At 42.5% G+C, this 20,141-nt stretch overlaps 1 protein-coding gene across 1 annotated transcript in view; it reads left to right on the top strand.

The window, feature by feature from the left end:
• Window positions 1-407: 407 nt before the first annotated feature.
• The window catches only part of LRP2 (LDL receptor related protein 2), a 198,216-nt gene continuing 178,482 nt past the window's right edge, over window positions 408-20,141 (top strand). The window contains exon 1 of the mRNA XM_059928047.1: window positions 408-662. Coding sequence (XP_059784030.1) covers window positions 587-662 — 76 coding nt within the window. The 5' untranslated portion in view covers window positions 408-586. The remainder of the gene's footprint in view (window positions 663-20,141) is intronic.

Raw genomic sequence — 20,141 nt, 5'->3', positions numbered from 1 at the left:
ATAGGTGGCAGATATCCGCGTGGACCGCCTAGCGGACTTCAGTGCGGGGGCAAATCCTGCCCGCGTGTGAGTGTGTCAATGTGAGTGTGTGACTGTGAGGGGCGTGTGTGCGCGTATGAAGGACCGCGTGTACCTGGGAAGTGTGCGTGCACGTGTGCGTGTGTGCGCGCGTGAGGGAGCGTATGAGACTGCGCGTGAGGAGTATGTGCCTCTGTGTGCGGGAGGCTGTTTCTGTAGGAGTGCCTGCGTGAGTGTGCACGCGTGTGTTCGCGTCCCCGCTCCTCTCGGAGCTGCAAAGTGCAGGGGGCGGGCCGGGCGGCAGGGGGCCTGCCCCGCGGGATTCCCGCATGCTAGTTCCGGGGCGGGCGGGTCTAAAGGGCTTTATGCACTGTCTGGAGGGTGGGGACTGGCGCGGGTAGAAAACGGGATGCCTCGGGCGCGGGGCCCGGCTTTCTGCCACTGGGAGCCCGCCGAGGTGCGGGCCTGAAGGAGCGCTCTCCAGCGGAGGCGCTGCAGTGCTGAGTGCGACGCGCGCCCACCTCCCGGGGAAGGAACGGCGAGGCCGGGGACCCGGACCGTCGCGGGGATGGAGCGCAGGGCGTCGGCGGCGTGCACGCTGCTGCTGGCTTTCGCCGCCTGCCTGGCGCCGGCCAGGGGCCGAGGTAAGCGCTCACCGGCCGGAGTTCCGCGCGGAGCGCCGGACTTCCCCGCCTGGGGCAGGGTCGGGTCCGCGGACAGGCGGAGGGGACCGCGGCCGGCAGAGGCCAGGAGCGGGCGGCGGCGCGGCGGCTCCCCCTGGGGCGCTCAGGTTGCCCAGCGCTGGCAGAGCGGGAGCGCCCCTCTTTCGCCCGACCGGGAAATGAGCTGTCGCAAACTTGAGAAAGCAGCCCCTCCGGTTTCGGTGACAGCGCACCCCACGGGGACCCCGCCTTTGTTCCCATTGGGGTTTGTCCCAACCCTTCTGGAAGGCACTTTGCGGTTCTCCCCGCGAGTCCGCAGCCTGCTCCCCCCGCTGGTTTACTCTCTCCGGGGCCGAGCGGTCCTTGGCGCTGCTCGGTGCGCAGTTTTCCACCTGCAGCGCCCGGCCCGCGAGTCCCTTCGCGCGCGCAGGCTGCGGGCTCGAGCACCCCGCCTCTCTTCAGCGGCGAAACTTGGTCTCGCCGTGACCCCCAAGAGACCGTATTTCGATAAAGATCATTTACGAGCCAAGATAAGGCCGGGAGGTGGGATTGGTCGAGAGAGCGGCTGATGTGCTGCAGCGTTTTCTTGAAGGGTTTCCCTTTCCACCCGGGAGGGGGGAGCTTTTGTGTTGATGAATGGGCCCGTCTGTGCGGCCAGAGTTTTGAGGGCTCGAATGGAGAAAGTTTCTGCTATGAAGAGCTGTAAACTTCTCTCAAGTCGTCGGGGAGTTTTCGTTTTTTTACAGAAACAGGCGAGGGAAAGAGGAGGAGCAAGTAGTGGAGAGAATAAAAATAGTAAGATGAAAAGGAGAGAGGACAAGCAAGTAGAGAGTAAAATGGAGAGAAGGAGGGGAAAGAGAGAGCGGGGAGAGAGAGGGAGAGAGGGAGAGGGAGAGAGGGAGAGAGAGAGGAAGCTAGGGATGAATGGGAAGGGCGAGGAGGCAGGGGAAGCAGCGAGCTCTCTCCCTGGCTTTGCGTTGCTAGGTAGCAACCAAGAGCTGCGTGTGACCGACCGCCAGACAGACAGAGCGAACTCTGCTGCCTCCACGGGGACTAATCTGTCTGTGGGGATGGGAGACCCCCCCCCCCTTCCCCTCCTGCTCGGACAACTTAATTGCCCTACAATGAAAATGAAACCCCTATTGTTGTAGGATTAGCCAAAGCAATAAATTGATTTCCCTGGATCACATATTGGGGTTGACGGGTGGGGACTGCAGAAGCCCCCATTGATGACGGAGAGAAGGGAGGGCTTGTGGATGGGCCGTGGCGTGTATTCAAATGGTTAATCTGCTTTCTTTCCTCAATTCTTAGCGTAAGCTCCTTAGAAGGAATCAACTAAGTAATTATACAGCAACTCCTAGCAGTACCCATTGCAGACTTCCTGGGAAGAAGTTTGGAAACGCCAACCAACCCCACTGGTTGTGTAAAAATCTTTGGAAAAGGAGGGGAGGCAGGGGGAGAACGTTAATAATTCTAACTTTGAACACATTTTCTCAGTGTTGGTAACACAGAAAGAAGATTTATTATTATTGTGGAGGGTTTACTGCAGTGCTTAGGGTTATATACATCTCGTGTCCTAAATATAGCCATAGGATTTACTGTATGTTCCTGTCAGTGCCTGGCAAAAGGAAATGTTGTCCGGATTCAACTGGGATACATCTGGGTTGTCCGCATACAACCAAAACAGATGTTCTCTTCCCTGGATTGATAGTTTAGTCACCAAATAACCTGTACTTACTCTTCTTGGTAGTTTAGACCCATCCATCTTTCATTCTATAATAATAATAACATAATAATATGTATAGTAATAGTAACATATCATATACTTATATATGTGGCAGGCCCTGTTCTAAGTATTTTACACTTCTTGTCATTTAATCTTTACCATACCCCTTTGAAGTAAGTACTCTTACTATTTCAGTTTTACAGATGGGAAATGGAGGCATAGAGCAATTAACTTGCCCAAGGTCATGCTGCTAGGAAATCACAGAGCTGTGAGGCAAATCCAAGAGATTCTGACTCCAGAGGCTATAATTTAACTCCTACTGTATGTGGCTCTCTATCTCTTTTGTACTAAAAATATCATGCCCCCTAAGTTACTGTCCCTGTGTGAAGTTACTAAGGAAGCTGAGGGGCATTTTGCAAGTCTTTGCCACATAATGTAAAATCTGCTTACTGCTCATAACTAGATATTTTCAGAAACTCTTTTCAGGTTTCTATCACCTGAATCCTACTATCCTCACTCCCAGTCCTCCTACTTGATCATTTTTACATACATGTCCTCTGAATGTCCTCAACCTGGGAGTTTAAGAAGATTTCTAGATTCCTGTTGTATTGATTTTTGATTTAGATGAAGTAAAGTATGATGACAGTGTAAATGCCCTTATTTTAGCATAAAATATTTCAGGTAAGATCTTACTGCAAACTTTGTATCATTAGAAGTTGGAAAGAGTGTCATAGTTAGTCTTTTAAAAAATATCACATATCTGTAGCTAAAAATTATTTGCATTGTCCTCTATTTTGTATAATGCTGTTTAAGAAAAAAAAAAATGTGGGAGGGCCTGAACTCCATCGATGGCTTCACCACTTTCTAGCTGTGTGACCTTGGGGAAGTCATTTAACTTTGCATGGCTCAGATTGCTTATCTGTAAAATTGGTATGCTAATGAGAGAATCTATTCCATGACATTTTACGAACATAAAGAGATAAATGTGTTTAGTGTGGTGTAAGGCATGGTAGACAATGATCATAAATAAACTAGCAGCTCTTTTTATTATATTGATCAACAATAAATGTTACTTTTTTTTTTGCTTACTACTCATATTTCTAATTTCCAAATGCACATAGGAAAGTCTTTAAGCATTTTCCATTTAACATTTCTTTGAGGAATTCCCAGATTCCAGGATGTGATTTGAAGTTTTTTGAGAAAATGGTATTGATTCTCAGGACAATGATATTCTTTCATCCAACAGAAGTTTGGTTGTGCCCTTAATAGTATCAGCTTTTATGACAATTACATCTTTGGGTGCAGTTTATATGGTTAAAAGGATTGTGTGGCCAATAACAAACAGGCAGCATTTTGGTTCCATCACGTCTCTGATACCTGCTTCTGCTTTTATTTCACAGCAGTTGGCTTCTCTTTCTCTTATTGAAGTTCTTCCTTGCCAGTCTTTGGGGCTTCTGCTTAAACTCCCTTCAATAGTGTGTTTGTCCTGTTTTAATAGAAACTTTAATAACCTTAGATATCAACTGGTCTTCTTGCATTATTTTATAGATAAGTAACTAAACGCTGGAGGGAGACTGAAAGGGAGTGAAAGGGTGGGGATTAAGTGCCTTGCCTAAGGGCATATGGCCTGTGATAGAGCCAGGATCTGAACCTGAGTTTCCTTTCCTCATTCTACAGGACCTTTTTTAGAGACATGTCCTCTAAATGTCCCCAGGTTGAGGAAATTTCTAGATTCCTTTTGTGTTGATCCTGACTTATCAGATGAGGCAAAGTATGATGAAGAGATGATCTTGGAGAATCTTCAGTTGGATGGGTCACCTGTCTCAGGCCTAAGCTGAATCTTATGATAACCATGTGTTTTTAGCTTGGTCCAGAACTTATGCCATGTCAGCACCCCAACTCCCAAAGTCTGTGCCTCTGGATCCATTTTTCAAAACCTTGGGCCATCAGAGCACATTCCTGAAGGTCTCTGGGTTTTGTAGTGAGGCCGCTCCATGACTAGATTTTTAGTCTTATTCAAGGTAATTATTCGGTCACGGTTAATCACTGTCCGTGTTCTTTAGTCATGTGCTCTAAGAACACTGACAGGTTTCAGAAAACGTAAATTAAAAGTTAAAAAAATCAAAAAAAAAAAAGTTAAAAAAATCATTTTAAAATAATGATATCAAGAACTTAAATGTATTTCCCATGTGACTAGGAGCACATTGCAAGGTTGTCTTTGGGGTTTCTGTTAAGTCCTAGTAGCTAGAACAAGGTATGTAGAAAGTTGAGGTGCTTACAGCAGTTTGTTGAATTGAAAAGAGTTGGTATAACTCAAATAGTTATATCATATTCTATTAACTTTGTGATCTTGAGGAATTAAAAAATACTGTCACCACTGTGGCATTCCACAAACATTTATTAATAAGTATCCACAGTGTGCTAGTGAGTCAGCAGTATCAATACTACAGAAAGGTTAAGGAGGATGAGAACTGAAAAGAGGAGTCTAGGTTTCACAATTAAAATGGGCTGCAACTTGGCCTTTAAGATTCTGAGATCGTCATTCTCTAGTTCCTAATAACCCTGACTATGATCTCACCAATATTAGAAAGATTTGACATGTTCCAACCTCAGTGTTTTGGGCTGCTTCTTTAGAATGATCAGATTGGTAGATGTTTTGAAATGTCAGAGACATTTCTTTGATGCTTCCCATGTTCTATAGGGGTTGGTGCAAATGTTTCCTAATTGATTTCTTGACAGTCTTAGCATAGTAAGACAAAGTAGGAAGAGTGTGAGATTTTGGGGTTAGGGGATCTGGGTTTGAAACTTGCCTCTGCCATTTACTGTCTGGGAAATTCATTACAGTGTACTCAACTGCTCTGGATTGGTTTTATCTGTAAAACAGGCACATGTCTACCTGATAGGGTGGCTATGCCAATTAATTGAGATGCGTGTGAAGTGTTCTTTAGACTGTGAGGTCTCATATATTTTTCTATCCATCATTACTGCCTTCTTCAAGAATCTAACTTTTTCCAAACTTGAGGAGAAGATATTATATCTTGGTATCCTTTTGTTATTTTTACTTTTTTAATACAACTGATCCTTTGAGTGATATTCCTGGGCATGTTTGACATAGTACTTTAGTGGCTACAACAACTTTACATGGTAGTCTAAATTCTCATGTTTGTGAATGACAGAAACCTAAGTTAAACTGCTTGAAGTCAAAAGGGAAGTTTATTGAAATACGTAATTGAAAAGATAGAGCCATTAGGTTGAACCATATGGGATTGCTGTTTTTCTAGGTCAGAAATAGTCAACTATGGCAATTTCACTTGGTTCAACCTAGTACAGATGGGGGCTCAGCATATGTCATGCTGATCTGGACTCTCTTTCTGTCTTCTGGCTCTGAGATGACTCTGATCTCTAGCGTGTTCTTCTCTGGTGTTACAAGATGGCTGTTAATGGCTTCTGGAACCACATCCTCTAATGTCATGTCCAATGGGAAAGAGCAAGAGTTTTTGTCTTAATTGTTCTCTGCAAAAGTCTCAGTTGCATTTCAGGGGCTCTGCTTAGGTCATAAGCTTATCGGAGAACCAATCACTGTATCCAGGGACATGACGTGTGCCTATAGCTTAGACTTGAGTCACATGCTTGGTTCCTGAGGTCACAGACTAAGGCTAGACCCCAGAGGGAAAATTGGGTAAGGCTCCCAGGAGAATTGTGAACAGATGTGGGGCTGCAAAAACAACAGGTGTCTAGAACACCTTATCAGATAAAACCATTTTTCCACGTTATGTATGAAGACAGACTTGAAAAGGCTGTAGAAATTTCTCAAGAGCAGTCAGTCCTGGGGTAACTCAATAATTGACGGGGGAAAAGTATTGGAAACATTTAAGGCAAAAGACATGGTGCTGTGTTCGTGTGGTCATGTTGCAACTAGAAGATTTGCTTGTAGCCTAAAGGATTCTTATTTGGAGCAGAACTTTGTGATGGATAGGAACGTTCTAGAAAATGAGCTGAGAGATCAAAGTAAGGAGCTCTTGAGTCCATTGTAGGATTTCATTTTTCAGTGAGTCCTAGGCCCTTGCTCCTTTTCCAACTCACTTCATTTGTTTTAATTCCCAAGATGTTGTCCCTTTTCCAGGCACTAGACCTTGGCTGTGAGAAAGAGGTAGAGAGAAAGAAGAGAGAAGAAGGGTTTGGAGACATATTAAGATGCTTCTATGGAGACAAAATGCACCTTGGTGCAAATCTAAGAGTCCTTAGCATATACCCTAGGGACTTCTTCTATAAATGGTAGAATAGGTGTCTTTCACACGTCACTGGATTAATTCAGAAATGCCAAACATTTGCACTCTATGCTGATGGTTATTTTGCTGGTCTTTAAGTCTTATTTCTAATATCATGTACCAAGAAACTGGAAACATCAGTTTCCTGGAAATATAAGTCTCTCCAAGAAAATGACAGATTAGACAATGTGAAGTTTCATGTTAAAATCTCTATGCTTTTGGTCATTAGCCCTCAGGTCATGCCTAACCCCCAAGGTTATTGGAAACAGTGAGAAATGAATGAAAGCAGGAAATGTAATTACCATTCTGTGCATTGAAAAGTTAAGCCACTGTTACCATGGATACAATGGCTTGTTTATTGTCCAGATCTTGAGATTCCAAGTTTGGAAGCAATACCAGAGGTCTCCTTTAAGTTTATGTACCATCAGCCTCATGCAGATTCTTAGTAACTTTTAAAATAAGCCTTTACTCACTGATTCACATTAAGTAATAGCATACCTACTTTTGAGTGTCCAGCGGGTGTTGAGGAAACCCAATAAAGGGGAAGAAGACCGCAGCTACAATTCTGTTATGCTAGGCTTTCTTGGATTCTCATATAAAAACATCCTGTCATATAGTGTCAGAGATTTGCTTGTCACCTTGGGTCCAATTCTTTGGTTTTTAATCTCATTAACAAGGAGAAGTTTTTCTCAGTAAAGGCTGAAAAATCAAAACTCATTATTTCAATAGGGAAATCCTCAAATAAAATTGAATTTAAGGATAGAGATCTTTTTTATATGTCAATCTTACCTACCTTTTAATCTCACTAAAGGGGAGGAGAAAATGCTAGTGTGTACTTCCACACAGGTTTGATTTTGATGTGGGAAGGGTGTGGAGGATACTTTTTGTTGCAAGAAACAGAAAACCCACCTCAAATTGGCTTAAACAATTAAGGGTATTTATTGGCTCATGTAAGTAAAAACTTCTGAGTCATAGTGGGGTTCAGGTGAGGTGCAGTCATGGCTCCAGTTCTCTCTCTTTGTAGTTTTCTTGACTCTACTCCCCTCTAGGTTTCAGCTTTGTTTTCAGCCTGGCTTCCCATATTGTTATACTATAGCTGCCAGGACAAATGGGGCTACATGTTTTCTTGATCCTATCTAAGAACAATTCAACTTTGAGAAGATTTCAGCTATGTTCTCAAAAGCATTATTTCATCACAATTTATAGAATGCTATAATCTCTAGGGTCCCTAGATGGAAATCAGCTAGCTTCCTAAATTTGGCATATCATCAAAATCACATGGGGGAGCTTTAAACGGTATGTAGATTCTTAGGCCAAAACCCACACTTAACTAAGTTAGAAGTATGGAATCTGTTTTGCTAAGTAATTCTGAGAGTCAGACAGTTTGGGAACAACTGATCTGGGTAACCTGTCTCATTTTAGTTTTATAAACTGAAACTAATTTGCCATGGCAAATTCCTTCCAGTAGCAGTGAAGTATACTCTGTTAAATCTATTCCTTCTTTTGGGTGGGGATGTTAAAAGGTAGTTACAGTAACGAGGAAAACTACTCTTTTATATCTGAGGGTGATATGAAGTACTGCCTCCATTCCTGGCGGTCTCCTTTCCTGGCCAACATGACAGCCCCTCCCTGTAGCTACTATTTGTGTCTTAATTAGATTCTTTGTTCTTTCCCTGGACACCTTGATGCCCTTCCTCCCACTCTAAGAACCTGAGATTCTTTGAGCTACTACTTCCAACTACTGTTGGAGGTCTTCTTACCCTTTTCCACCCAAGTCAGGGATTCATCTCAAGGGAATCCCTGGCAGAACTCATTGGAATCTGAAGCAGCCGTCTGTGTTTGGCATGGGAGTATTGGAAAACCTTGTAGCTCATTCACTTTGTATCCTAAGCCCAACTCTTTGTCGATCCCACTGGGACATATAGTCCGTTGATCCTGCCACCTCTTCACTGCCCTTCAAATCCCTCAGTTATTCACTTCCTCAGCTTACATTTTATGGCCCATTGTTAGCATCACTTCCTTGCCTCCACCCTCAGCAGTCCGGTCCTCTTTTCTCAAACCTCCATCCAACACCACCTGCTCAGACCACGTTGCTTCTTATAAACGTGAAAATAGAAGCAATCAACAGAACTCCACAAACTCCCATAGCTCAACCATCATCACCTGCACTTCAGCCTGTATATTTTGTCTTTCCTCCTGTTACTCTGGATGAACTTTCCATGCTCTGTAGTGCAACCAATTCATTCATGTTCTAGATCACATTCTCTCTCACCTCTCACCATTTGTCTCCTCTCATGAAATCTTCTTTTCCCCACATTCCTTCTTGCTATCACCTATTTTCTCTGTTTCTTGGCAAAAATCCCTTGGCAGATTTGTCTTTATCCACTGTAGTTTCGTGTCAGTTGTTCTCAAATCCATGCCGTTCAAGTTTTTTCCGCCCCCACCCCCCTTGACAGGTATTTCTTTGGCCAACGTCACCGATGACCTCCATGTTGTTAAATCCAAAGATCCATTCTTAGCTCTCATCTTGTTTAGCTGATTAGCAACATTGCACACAATGTGTCCTGCCTTCCTCCATGAAACCACATTCTCCTGGTTTCCTTCCTTCCTTGCTGGCCTCTCCTTGGTATCTCATGCTTGTTCTCATCCATCTTCCTGATTACTTTTCATCTCTATCTACATTACTTTGGTTGCCTCATCCTGTCTCTTTAAATACCATCTGTATGCTGACAACTTACAAATTTATGAGTGTAATCCAGACCTTACCCTAAACTCTAGTCCTATATGTGCAACTGCTTATTTGATATATCCACCTGGTTGTGCAATAGTCATTTCAGACTTATGTCCAAAAACTGAACTCCTGATCTCCACTAATGCCCCAAACCTGCTTTCTCCATAGCTTTCCCCATATTAGTAAATGGCTTCTCCATCCTTGTTCAGACTCCAAACCTTGGACTCTGCTCTGACTCCTCTTTTTCTTTTATACCTCACATCCAATACATCAGACAATCCCATTGTTTCGATCATCAGAATACATGTAGAATCCAACCACTTTTCGTCTTTACCACTACTGCATTGATCCAAGTCATAGTCACGTCTTACCTGGATTATTGCAATAGCTTCCCTACTGATCACCTGCTTCCCTTCTGTCCCCCTTCTGTCAACTCTCAACCCCCTTTTAGAAACCAGTCAGATCCTGTCACTCCTCTGCTCAAAAGCTCCAATGGCTTTTGTCACACACGAGTTGGATTTTCCAGAAACAGACGCTGAGATGGAGTTTGGAGTGCAAGATATTTATTACGATCAGTGTCTGTGAAGGGAAGGGGAGGAAGCAGAAATAGGCAGAGGAAGAAACTGAACTGTGACAAGGCCTTGCTTGACGCAGTGGGGAGTTGTGGAGCTACAGTTGGCAGAGAGAGTGTTCTATGTGTCAGGCTGAAATGGCCTTCCTCAGTTGCTAGATGTGGCCTGCCCTGGCCTGCCCTAGATGTGGCCTTATTCTACAACTGAGATGGACCTCCGAGGAGCTCAGTGTAGGTAGAAAGTCCTTCCCTGCAGCAGGTCCTTCCTTGAAGGGGAATCTGGGTGGTACATCTCCTCATCTCCCTGTCTATCATTGCTTCCCAGCTCATAAAGAGTCAGTGTCCAAGTAGACCCTAACCATCTGGCCTGCACATCACCTCCCTGAACTATCTCCTTCTCTCTCCCACTCACATTGCTCTAGGTGCAATGATATTCTTGCTTTTTTCCCAACGCAGTGAGCACCTTAAGGCCTTCATACTGGCTTTCTCTCTTCCTGCACATTCTTGCCTCAGACCGTGCATGACTTGTCCCTCACCTTCGATAGGTCACTGCCTATAGGTCACTTTCTCAGTGTCACCTTCTCTGATTTTTTCCTCTTACTTTCTTCATTGCACTTATCACCCTCTGACATGATGGACATAATTTATTTATTTATTTTATTTATTTACTTTGTTTTCCCTTCCCTAAGATATGAATTCCAAGAGGGCAGGCATTTTTCTCTGTCTTATTCATTGACTTATCCCTAGTGTCCATAATAGGGCTAACTAAATACAAATAAGTTGAATGAGTGATAGATAGATGCCACCATGAGTGCTAAAACCAAGAAGGGCAGCCTAAGCTCATCACCATGTCCTTGTTATTGCCAGCCCTTAATTCTGCCAGGCTCCTGGAGGCCCCATCAAGGTCCTGATGGAGAAAAAAGAAAATTGCTGTTTCTATCAAAACAAGTGGCTTAGCAACGCTATTTCTCTCCATTTGACTCTCCCCCTTCCTCCACCTCACTGCCCCCCAACTACTGATGAAACCCAATGCATTTGATAGTAGTGGATTCTGCATCAGCCTTTTTAACTTCCACCCCAGACACTTGGTTACCCTGTGAGGATCCCCTGTACATACAGAATGGGGCTATTTTAGGGACAGATTTGATACAGTTGCTTTTACAAAAAGATAAGCCAAAGTTTTTAGACTTTATGTTAGTGGACTGTCATTCTGTGTTTAAACAGAACACAAAAGAAACCTGTCTGAGACCATGGCACAGTGAAAACAGCCTTGATCAGACAAAAGGCCCTCTTTGAAGAGGGGAGTGGTTTCTCAGCTTGGGGAGGCAGCGTAGACTATGGAGGAAAGAACATCACATGTCAGTTCAGGACATTCATGGGTCTTGTTCCTGATGAATGAACCAAAAATGGGCCCAACCGAAGAGGGCCAGACTGCTGAAAAATGCCCATGGCTGCTTGTCGCTAGGCACAATCTTTCTCACTTTAGACCCCATTCTTTTTTTTTTTTTCTTTTTTTAAAATTTGGCTGTGTCGGGTCTTAGTTGCGGCATGCAGGATCTTTCGTTGCAGCACACGGGCTCTCTAGTTGTGGCGTGCGGGCTTAGTTGCCCCATGGCATGTGGGATCTTAGCTCCCCGACCAGGGATCGAACCCATGTCCCCTACATTGGAAGGTGGATTCTTAACCACTGGACCACCAGGGAAGTCCCTAGACCCCATTCTTTTGATGACTTCATAATGCAACCGTGACCAAATAGGTTAGAGGCAGAGGAATGACTCAGTGACATGCATGTATGGGTGAAGAAGTTGGGAGAATGACCTGACATAACCACTGCTAAAAATTTTGAGTGCTTTCTATGTGCCTGATACAGTCCTAGGCGTTTTACAGGCGTAACTTCACCCACTTCTTTATTAACAGTTTGAACTTTATGGATAAAGAAGCAAGGCAAAGACAGGTGAGGTCATTTGCCCAAAGCCATCTAGTTATTAAGTGGTGAAACTAAGATTTGAACCCAGAGTCCTTAATCTTGTGTTATCACTGTGGGTAAGTAGGAGCAAGTGCCAGGTAGTGCCTCTGTATCAATCAAACAAACCCTCATTTAATGGCTCATATTATGATCAGGTGACCTCATTTCAGAAGCTGGTAACTTTGCAACTCAACTCGTGGACATTTTTGTGCTACTCTTGGCAGTCATTCATTCGTTCATTCATTACATGTCGATGGAGACCATATCATGCTTTGGCATGTGTAACTGGGTACAACAGAGGATAGAGAGATTCCTGCCACATGGGCCTATCCAAAACAGATTACTCTTGAAGAGTACATTTCCATTTGAACCTAGTTTTCCCTCTGTACTCTTTTGGTACTGGCTGATTCCTGCTTGCTGACTTTCTCCTATACTACCATTCCTTTATCTAGGAATGTCCTCTTCTCTATAATTACACATCTTTTAATTCAGAAGACCCTTCCCCAGTCAGAGAGTTCTATTTTAACTTCCTCTTAGGGATGGCGGTGATGTACAGATTTTTAAAGTCTGCTGTTGCTTAATACTGATGGGAAAATTCCTACTAAGTTCTCTTATTCAAAGTCCTAGAAGAAAGCAATGAACAACCAAGTGAGAACTGAGACTCTTTACAGCTGAGAAGTTTAATCGTGTAGAGATGGGGAAGGCGTTTGCCTGTGGGCTGGAAGGGCTGGAAGGGCTGGAAGTGCTAGAACATCTCTTGGCTCTAAAGCATCTCTCACCCTGGCCAAAGATGTCTGCTCCGTCACCATTAGGGCCAGTTCTTTAGAGTAAGACGCTCTTCCCCCCGAAACTCTGGTTAAAGTGAGAAATGTTTACCCCTGTCTGGTAAAGTAGTTCCGTTGAGTTAATAACGCACAGTAAACATTTGTCAGCGTGAGGTTCAGAAAGAACGAGACGCAAAGCTGATGGTTTGATGCGGTGGTGGTGCGAAAGAAGGGAAGAAGGCACCAGAAGGTGAGAGTCTTGAAAGGGAGCCAACCTCATCTCCTAATTGTTTTGCCTAAATCAGCTTTTCTGGGGAAAAAAGATATTATTGCTCGTGCTTTTTCCTTTGGATGACATTATGGGGAGTTTCTGCTGTGAATCTGTCAAACGGATGTCAAAGATAACACTTCTTACTTTCTGGTAAGGCTCTCCTTCCTCTAATTAGCTCAGCTGAAATACGATTGTTAGAACAAAAGGAAAGGTTGATCCTAAAAGCAACAAAGTTGCAGCACTCTATCAATCATTCGTTCGGGATTCATCCGCATCAGGTAAGGTTGAGAGGAAGCTTTTGGATTTAGTGTAAATGGAAGTTATAATTTTTCTAGACCGTAATGATGACTATTGGATAGGAAATCCAGTGTTCTTCCTTAGTTAGTATGCAATAAAAAAACAGTTTGCAAATGAATAAAGTGAAATCCACACATTTCCCAAATCCGTTGCTAAATGGTTAATTTTTATGTACCACCGCTCTGAATTATTTTTCCAGTTCACTTCTGGCATAAAAATTTACTTCTTCCCTAATATTTGGTGCAGCGAGGTGTTGAAAGAATTTGCTAAGTAATCACTGGAAGCTGAGATTCTAGTGAAAAACAAGATGCACGGTTTAAAAATTGAATGTACTAACTCGGAGACAGCAAAATTTAGATGCTTCTTGCTGTAAATAATTAAACCCAGCAGGGCAGACAGGAGAGAACATGGGACTTGAGCTAAGAAAGATGCATAGTGTATGGAACACTTTCACTTCCCTGTAAAGGAAATCAAAGAGGTCTTTAATAGTGGTTGCTGATTGTGAATATGTGCAACAAAATCCCACTGTAATCCAGATTTATTTTTCAAGCATTTTGCTTTGATTGAAGGAATGAGAAAGTGAAGGGAAGAGGAACGGTATTTGATTGAGGCCCTTTAGCCCTCTTTTTCTCTAGGAGGTCCAAGTGTGGTTTGTCACAGTGACCTGGGGCTTTGGTTCCCTTCAGGGCCTTCTTGCACTGGGGTTGCATTGGTAGATCAAAGACAGTTGGTTCTATTTTCTTGCCAAGAAGCAGTGGATCTCGAGACACATAGGATGGATTCTTTCTGATTTTCTCTAACAGGGTTGGTTTCCTTAGTCTCCCCACCTCCTCCACTTTTTTCGAGGTGGGAGGCAAGTAATTGGCCTTAATTTTTCTATCTGTATGAAAGGGAATAAGATTTTACAGTTTTCATACGGGTGGGCTTGAATATTAGCCTTAATGAAGTGCTTTATTTTATTATTTAAAAAATTAACGTAGACTAAAATGGTGTGTGTATAGTTCTATAAATTTTCATACATGTATATATTCGTGTAACCAGCACCGCAATTGGGATTAGAACAGTTCAATAACCCCCCACTCCCTCGATTCCCTTATGCTATTCCTTTGTAGTCACACCCTCCAAATAAAGTTTCTAAGTTCTTTTTCTGAAAACTCACTTTCCCACATGAAAGCCTCAATTTCTGCCTTTCATTTGTTCATTTTAATTCAGGAAGTGTTTCTAGCTCATTTTTGAAGTAATTCAAAATGACATGGGTGAATGGTAAGTTTCCAAGGCTGGTTTCCCCTTATTGTATGGAGGAAAAAACTGGAAAGATGGAAGCTCTTTCAGTATAGCCATATAGGAAAAAAACTGCCGAAACTTGGCTTGTTGCTAGATTGGAATCTGCAAAGAAAACACACTCAAGAAATCTCCCTTGAAGAGGAGGACAGAGGTTTATTTTTTATTTAACGATTTACCCCTTGACACCTGGGAAATGATTAGTTGATGTTTTCAAAGAAGATTAAGTCAGTGTGGTTAATTAACTGTGGTAATCAGGTGACTTAAATTAATTAACTCCTTGTTAACAATTTCCATCAATTTTGTAAATAAATGACTAAATCAGTAAATTATATTCTTAAGATTAAAGGCTTTATTTCCTGATTTATTTTGTTGATGACAAATTAGAGATTTTTCTCCTCATCTCATTCCCTTCCTGCCAGCCTGACAAATGAGAACTAGCTGGTTATAGTTCGAGAGGAACACACCAGAGTACCTTTTAATATGTGGTTTTAAGGAAAAGTCAGGCTAAAGGACACTCTTGCTCCTTCATCTCAGCACATTTTAAAAGATTTAGGGGAATGAAACTTAAGAAGTATGTACATAGCAACATTAAGGGAGAATGGAGGTAGCAAGTAATGATGAAACTCACTCCAGGAGAAGCTTTTTACTATGAAGTTTTTAATGTTTTATTTTCTTTCTTTTTTCTAAGCGAAAAGTGAATGAGGGATATAATAACATGAGACAGAATTTGGCTTTTAGCTAGAAATAAATTTTAATGGATAATTAGGTGTTCTATTTAGAAGGAATTTATCAAAATGTTGGGATATAGTGATTGCATTAGTCAGTAAAGCTTGATTGCAGGTTTAAAATGCCATGCAAATATACAACTAGAGTGTTCTTACTTTTTAGAATCTTTATAATTGAAAATTCTCTTCCCTGCTTACATGATTATGTCTTGGTCTCCAATTAAACATGTGAGCTGGAACATTACCAACCTGTCCCCCATGCCCTCAAATATGCCGTTGCATTTTCTGAAAGGCATTGAACACTCAGGGGATTTGCATTGGGAGACAGATGATATGGGGTTATTTAGGATTCCTTCTAGAAGGAATATTTGGCATCTTGAATAACTTTTGAGGAGTTACAATATATTTACGTATTTATAAAAATTCAATGCTAAGATCACTCACATTTTATAAAGAGAAAATTCCTACAGTTTCCTTGAAGGTATAGAAGGCAGCCTCAGTTGTGGGAATGAGCTGAAGCCAGTGATGTAAATTTACATCTCTGACTGCTAAGCAAAATTTTGGGCTCTTCCTACTATTATGGAAGCTCTCTGGCCACGCCCCTGCCCCCTTCTCCACCTACCCAAGGATCCTCAATCTCAAGGGTCTTCCCTGGATGTAGTTCACCTGTGGCCAAACCTTTCTAGTGCTGGGGCGCTGCCTGGTGTTGGAGTTTGAAGATTTAGCTCTGTCACATTCCAGATGTGCCCCTCTGGGCTATTTGACCTCTCTGAGCTTCAGTCTCCTGGACTACTTAGTAATGTCTACTCCACAGGTTCCTGGGAATATTTAAAGGACCTTGTGAGCATGCAAGGTCCTGGCACTTGGTGAGCATTCAGTAAACATTTAATCCCACAGGGAACCTGGTGCTGAATCATTCATAGTTGACCAGCTCTTGGTTAGGTCAATGCAGCAGGGCAGCCCCCATGCTGTGTCTTTGGAAATAAAGGAACCACTTGTCACATTCTCTATCCATAGAAATTGTTGAGGAAAAAATACAGTTTTTTTTTTTTTTTTTTTTTTTTAGGAGTGGGAACTGTCAAACAAGTAAGCATTAGGCTTACTTGTCAGGCGTTGTATCTTGCCTTTCTACCCCCAAGAACATTTATCTGGACTTTCACCTTTAGGGCTTGAAAGCACAGACCCAAAATGTCATGTTATGTAGTATTTCAAACTTCTCAATGGACTCAGTGTTTCCATTTCGTGTGTCCTGTACCTACTTCCTGTAAACCTGGTCCTCTGCAGAGTTTACTGGTGATGTCTCTGTAACTCTGAGAACAAGAATGATAGAAGCATGAGTCTAAGTAGAGCTCAGGTGTGCCTTTTGGTCAAGGAGAACCCTTTCCAGAGGGAAGAGTACGTTAAAAGATGAACACTTGGCTTTGTGAGAAGTTTTAATCAGACCACCTAAAAATCATAATCAATGTTATAACAGTTCCTTATTATTCCGTGAAAATAGACAAGAGTCAGTGAGAAGTTTAAGAGGTGAAAAGCTATCAGTCAATCCAGATTTGGTTCATAATTACAGTGAATACATTGATGTATTTATTCCACATTTACTGAGAGCCTATTGGGTCCAGAACTGAAGACACAAAGATGAATAAGACATGTACACAAACAGTTGTGCTACAAGGTGAGAGGTGTTGTCATAGAGGATTGGGAGCACAGGAAAGGGAGTGAGGTCAAGTGGACCTGAGGGGGCCAAGAGCCAAGGAAGACTGCCCCGATTTGCCATTTGAACGGAGTCTTTTTTTTTTTTTTTTAAATTCTAATCAAAAGAGCAGCCATCCTAATTGAAGAAATATTTTTGTTTCCCAGTGTGGATTTAGATGTAGTTCAGAAATTGACTCCCTATATGAAATGTATACGTATGCTAAGCTAACCAGTCCACTACTTTATTTTTTTATTTTTTGAATTTTATTTTATTTATTGAACAGAGTCTTGAGGGAGGGTGTGTTGGCAGGAGATGGAGTTGGGAGAGCCGACTCTGGTGAGACTAGAGGACTTTGTGTGTCAAGCTAAGCAGTTTGGTGCCTTTGAAAAAAATGTAAGCTGGGAAGCACAATGATTAGACTTAGATTTTATAAAGATAATGCTTTCGCCATGAGGAAAAGCAGATCACCCAGTTAAATTAGAGAATTACTGTAATTATCTGAGAGACAGATGATAAGGGTCGAACTAAACTTGTGGACCTGAAGGTGACCAGAGGAGAAAGCGTCACCATGGAATATAGAAAAAGCTTTTATTTGTTGCTGTTTTTGATAATTCCCATTATTTGTTTTATAAGTTGATATGTGTTATTTATGGGAATATTAGACATGTCTTTTCAATGTACATTCATAAATACTTGATGATGTTATCTTGAATCCCCTTATCTGAAAAAGTTCTAGCATATTGGGTATGGCGAGTGCTGTTTTCCTTGGTTTCGTTCATTGATTCCTAGTTGGTACAGCTTCCTTGCAGAGCATCTGGAAACGTGTAGGGGCATTTTTTGGGTTGTCACAGTCCCTGGTTGTCCCTGCTAGCATTTAGAGGGCAGACAAGGATGTTAAACCAGCTGCAACACACAGGACAGTTCCACACTACAAGGAATCTTCCAGCCCCAAATGCCGGTATTCCTTCTGTCAACCAAGGGCCCATATTGGTTGATAGGGAGTGGACAAAGAGGCAGGAAGGAATAATACTGGTAATAAGGGCTGACATTTGTTGAAACTTATTATGTGTCTGGGATATAGTCACCAGAATTACAGCATTTAGTCCCCATTTTACAAATGTGCAAACTGAGCCAGAGTGGAGGACTATCTCTGGATCTTGCATATTTAACTTTAATGGGCAAGTATAAGCGGAAAAGGAGAAAAACATTTGCTCTGTGCACTTGTAGTTTATCAAATCTCAGGATCCACCTCTAGGAAACATTTCTTCCAGTTCCGGAGAATATTGGCAAAGCATCACCTTCCAGTATTTTTTAAAATATGGAAAATATTTGATGACATTTAAAAAAAATTAGGGTGGCTTTATGGATTGGGAGAAACTCTCATTTGCCAGCAAAACAGTTGGTGCTCCATAAATGCCTGGTGAATTGAACTGACTTCATGGAGGCACTCCGTGGCTTTAGAGGGTGCCAGGATCTTACACATTTATTTTTTTCTTCACATGAAAGGAAACCTGCTTCAAGCACAGTCTTGGTAATTTGAAGGCATGTGTCCATGACATAGGATGAAGAATGTGGCTCTTTCTTGGTCATGCCCTACACTTTCCTGCCAGTTCCAGTTTGTTCCTTCTGCCAGGCACACCCACTCCCCTCAGACCCCCATATCGTAGCTTAAAAGCACCTTCCTCCACAGGGCCTTTCTTGATCTCCGCTGAATGTTATCTGAGCCTCTCTCACGGCACTTATCATCACACCGTGAATTACAATTATTTATGTATGTATTTTATCTCTTCCTCTAGAATAGGACCACTGATGCTAAGAGTTATGCCTGCTTCCTCTGGTATCCTGTGTCTGGCACAGAGCCACGTGTAAGCAGGAACTCAAGAAATCTTTGTTTAGTGGAAAGTTCTTTTAAGAACTCCCTGAGTTGTAGTAAAGCAACTCTGTCCCCCAGGGGAGGTGATAGGCATGCTCTACTGTGGATCGCTGTTGCAGAGAGGACTTTGTTTGGCTTTGTTTCTCCCTAACGTAACCAGCAATAGGAGGCTGGCTTGGTACTTCCATGGTATCATCAGGGACCTAGGTACCTATCTTCTCGCTCCACCATCCTCTGCTGGTGGCTTCCATCCCTAAGGTCACCTCATTGTCCAAAATAGTTTCTGTAGCCATAGCTACTTCTGCTCCATGCTAGGTGTGGAGGAGGAAAAAGAAGGGCATGCCTTCCCTCTTTAAAGGAGACTTCCCAGAAGTCCTACGTAACCCTATTGCTTGCATTTCATCTCATTGATCAAGACTTACTCCGGTGACCATACTTAGCTGAAGTCTGGGAAATATAGCCTTTTGGCTGCACACACTGTTCACCTGAATAAAACTGGGATTCTGTGTCTGAAGAGGAAGGGGAATGAATATTGTGGTAGGCTATTGTGGTCCTGGCCATAGACGGTCAGGTGACACTGGGCATTTGTTACACTTTGAGGACCACATTTTTGTAAAGACATTTGAACTGAATTTGGAGGACAGAAAAAAGGATGATGAGAGAACCAGAAACCATGTTACGGGAGGAATGATAGAAAAACTGGGGATGTTTCTTTTGGAGAAGAGAAGAATCAGGGGAACAATGGCTAGCTCTCTCTTCAAATATTCAAAGGACCATCACATGGAAGAAGGATAAGGCCTATTTTTAATGATTCTAAAGGATAAGAAGGGAATTGTAGGCACACAGCATGCACCAAAAGAAGGCTGCAATTTGACTTTACTGTCTCTTAACCTTTGACCTTATAGAGATGTATACTAACTATATACATGCATCTGTGAGTCTGATTTTGAGGTTAGAAATATTGCTTATTCTATAGTTTCTTTGTTGTCAGAATCCCCTTTTCTCAGTGGTTGCTGTAGTGGTGCTACTGCATTTGCAGTTTATATTTTGAAAAGCTCAGGATTTTTCCTTCTGTGAGGTGTGGGCTCTGTTTCCTTTATGCTTGGTCTTTTTCAAAATGTCATCGAGAGTCAGAAACAGTTTCCACACTCAGGCTGAAGTGAGGAGGATTCTTAGGTTGTAGATACTAATATCAGGGCTTAATAATTCCATATTGCCTAACTCAGTAATTCAATAAATATTGTCACTATCAACTTTGGACTAAGATATCTGTGCTTAGGCAACTGGTTAAT

This window comes from Balaenoptera ricei, chromosome 7 (genome assembly GCF_028023285.1).
Source record: "Balaenoptera ricei isolate mBalRic1 chromosome 7, mBalRic1.hap2, whole genome shotgun sequence".
NCBI classification, from domain to species: Eukaryota; Metazoa; Chordata; class Mammalia; order Artiodactyla; family Balaenopteridae; genus Balaenoptera; species Balaenoptera ricei.
This window is presented reverse-complemented; position numbering and strand designations above follow the sequence as displayed.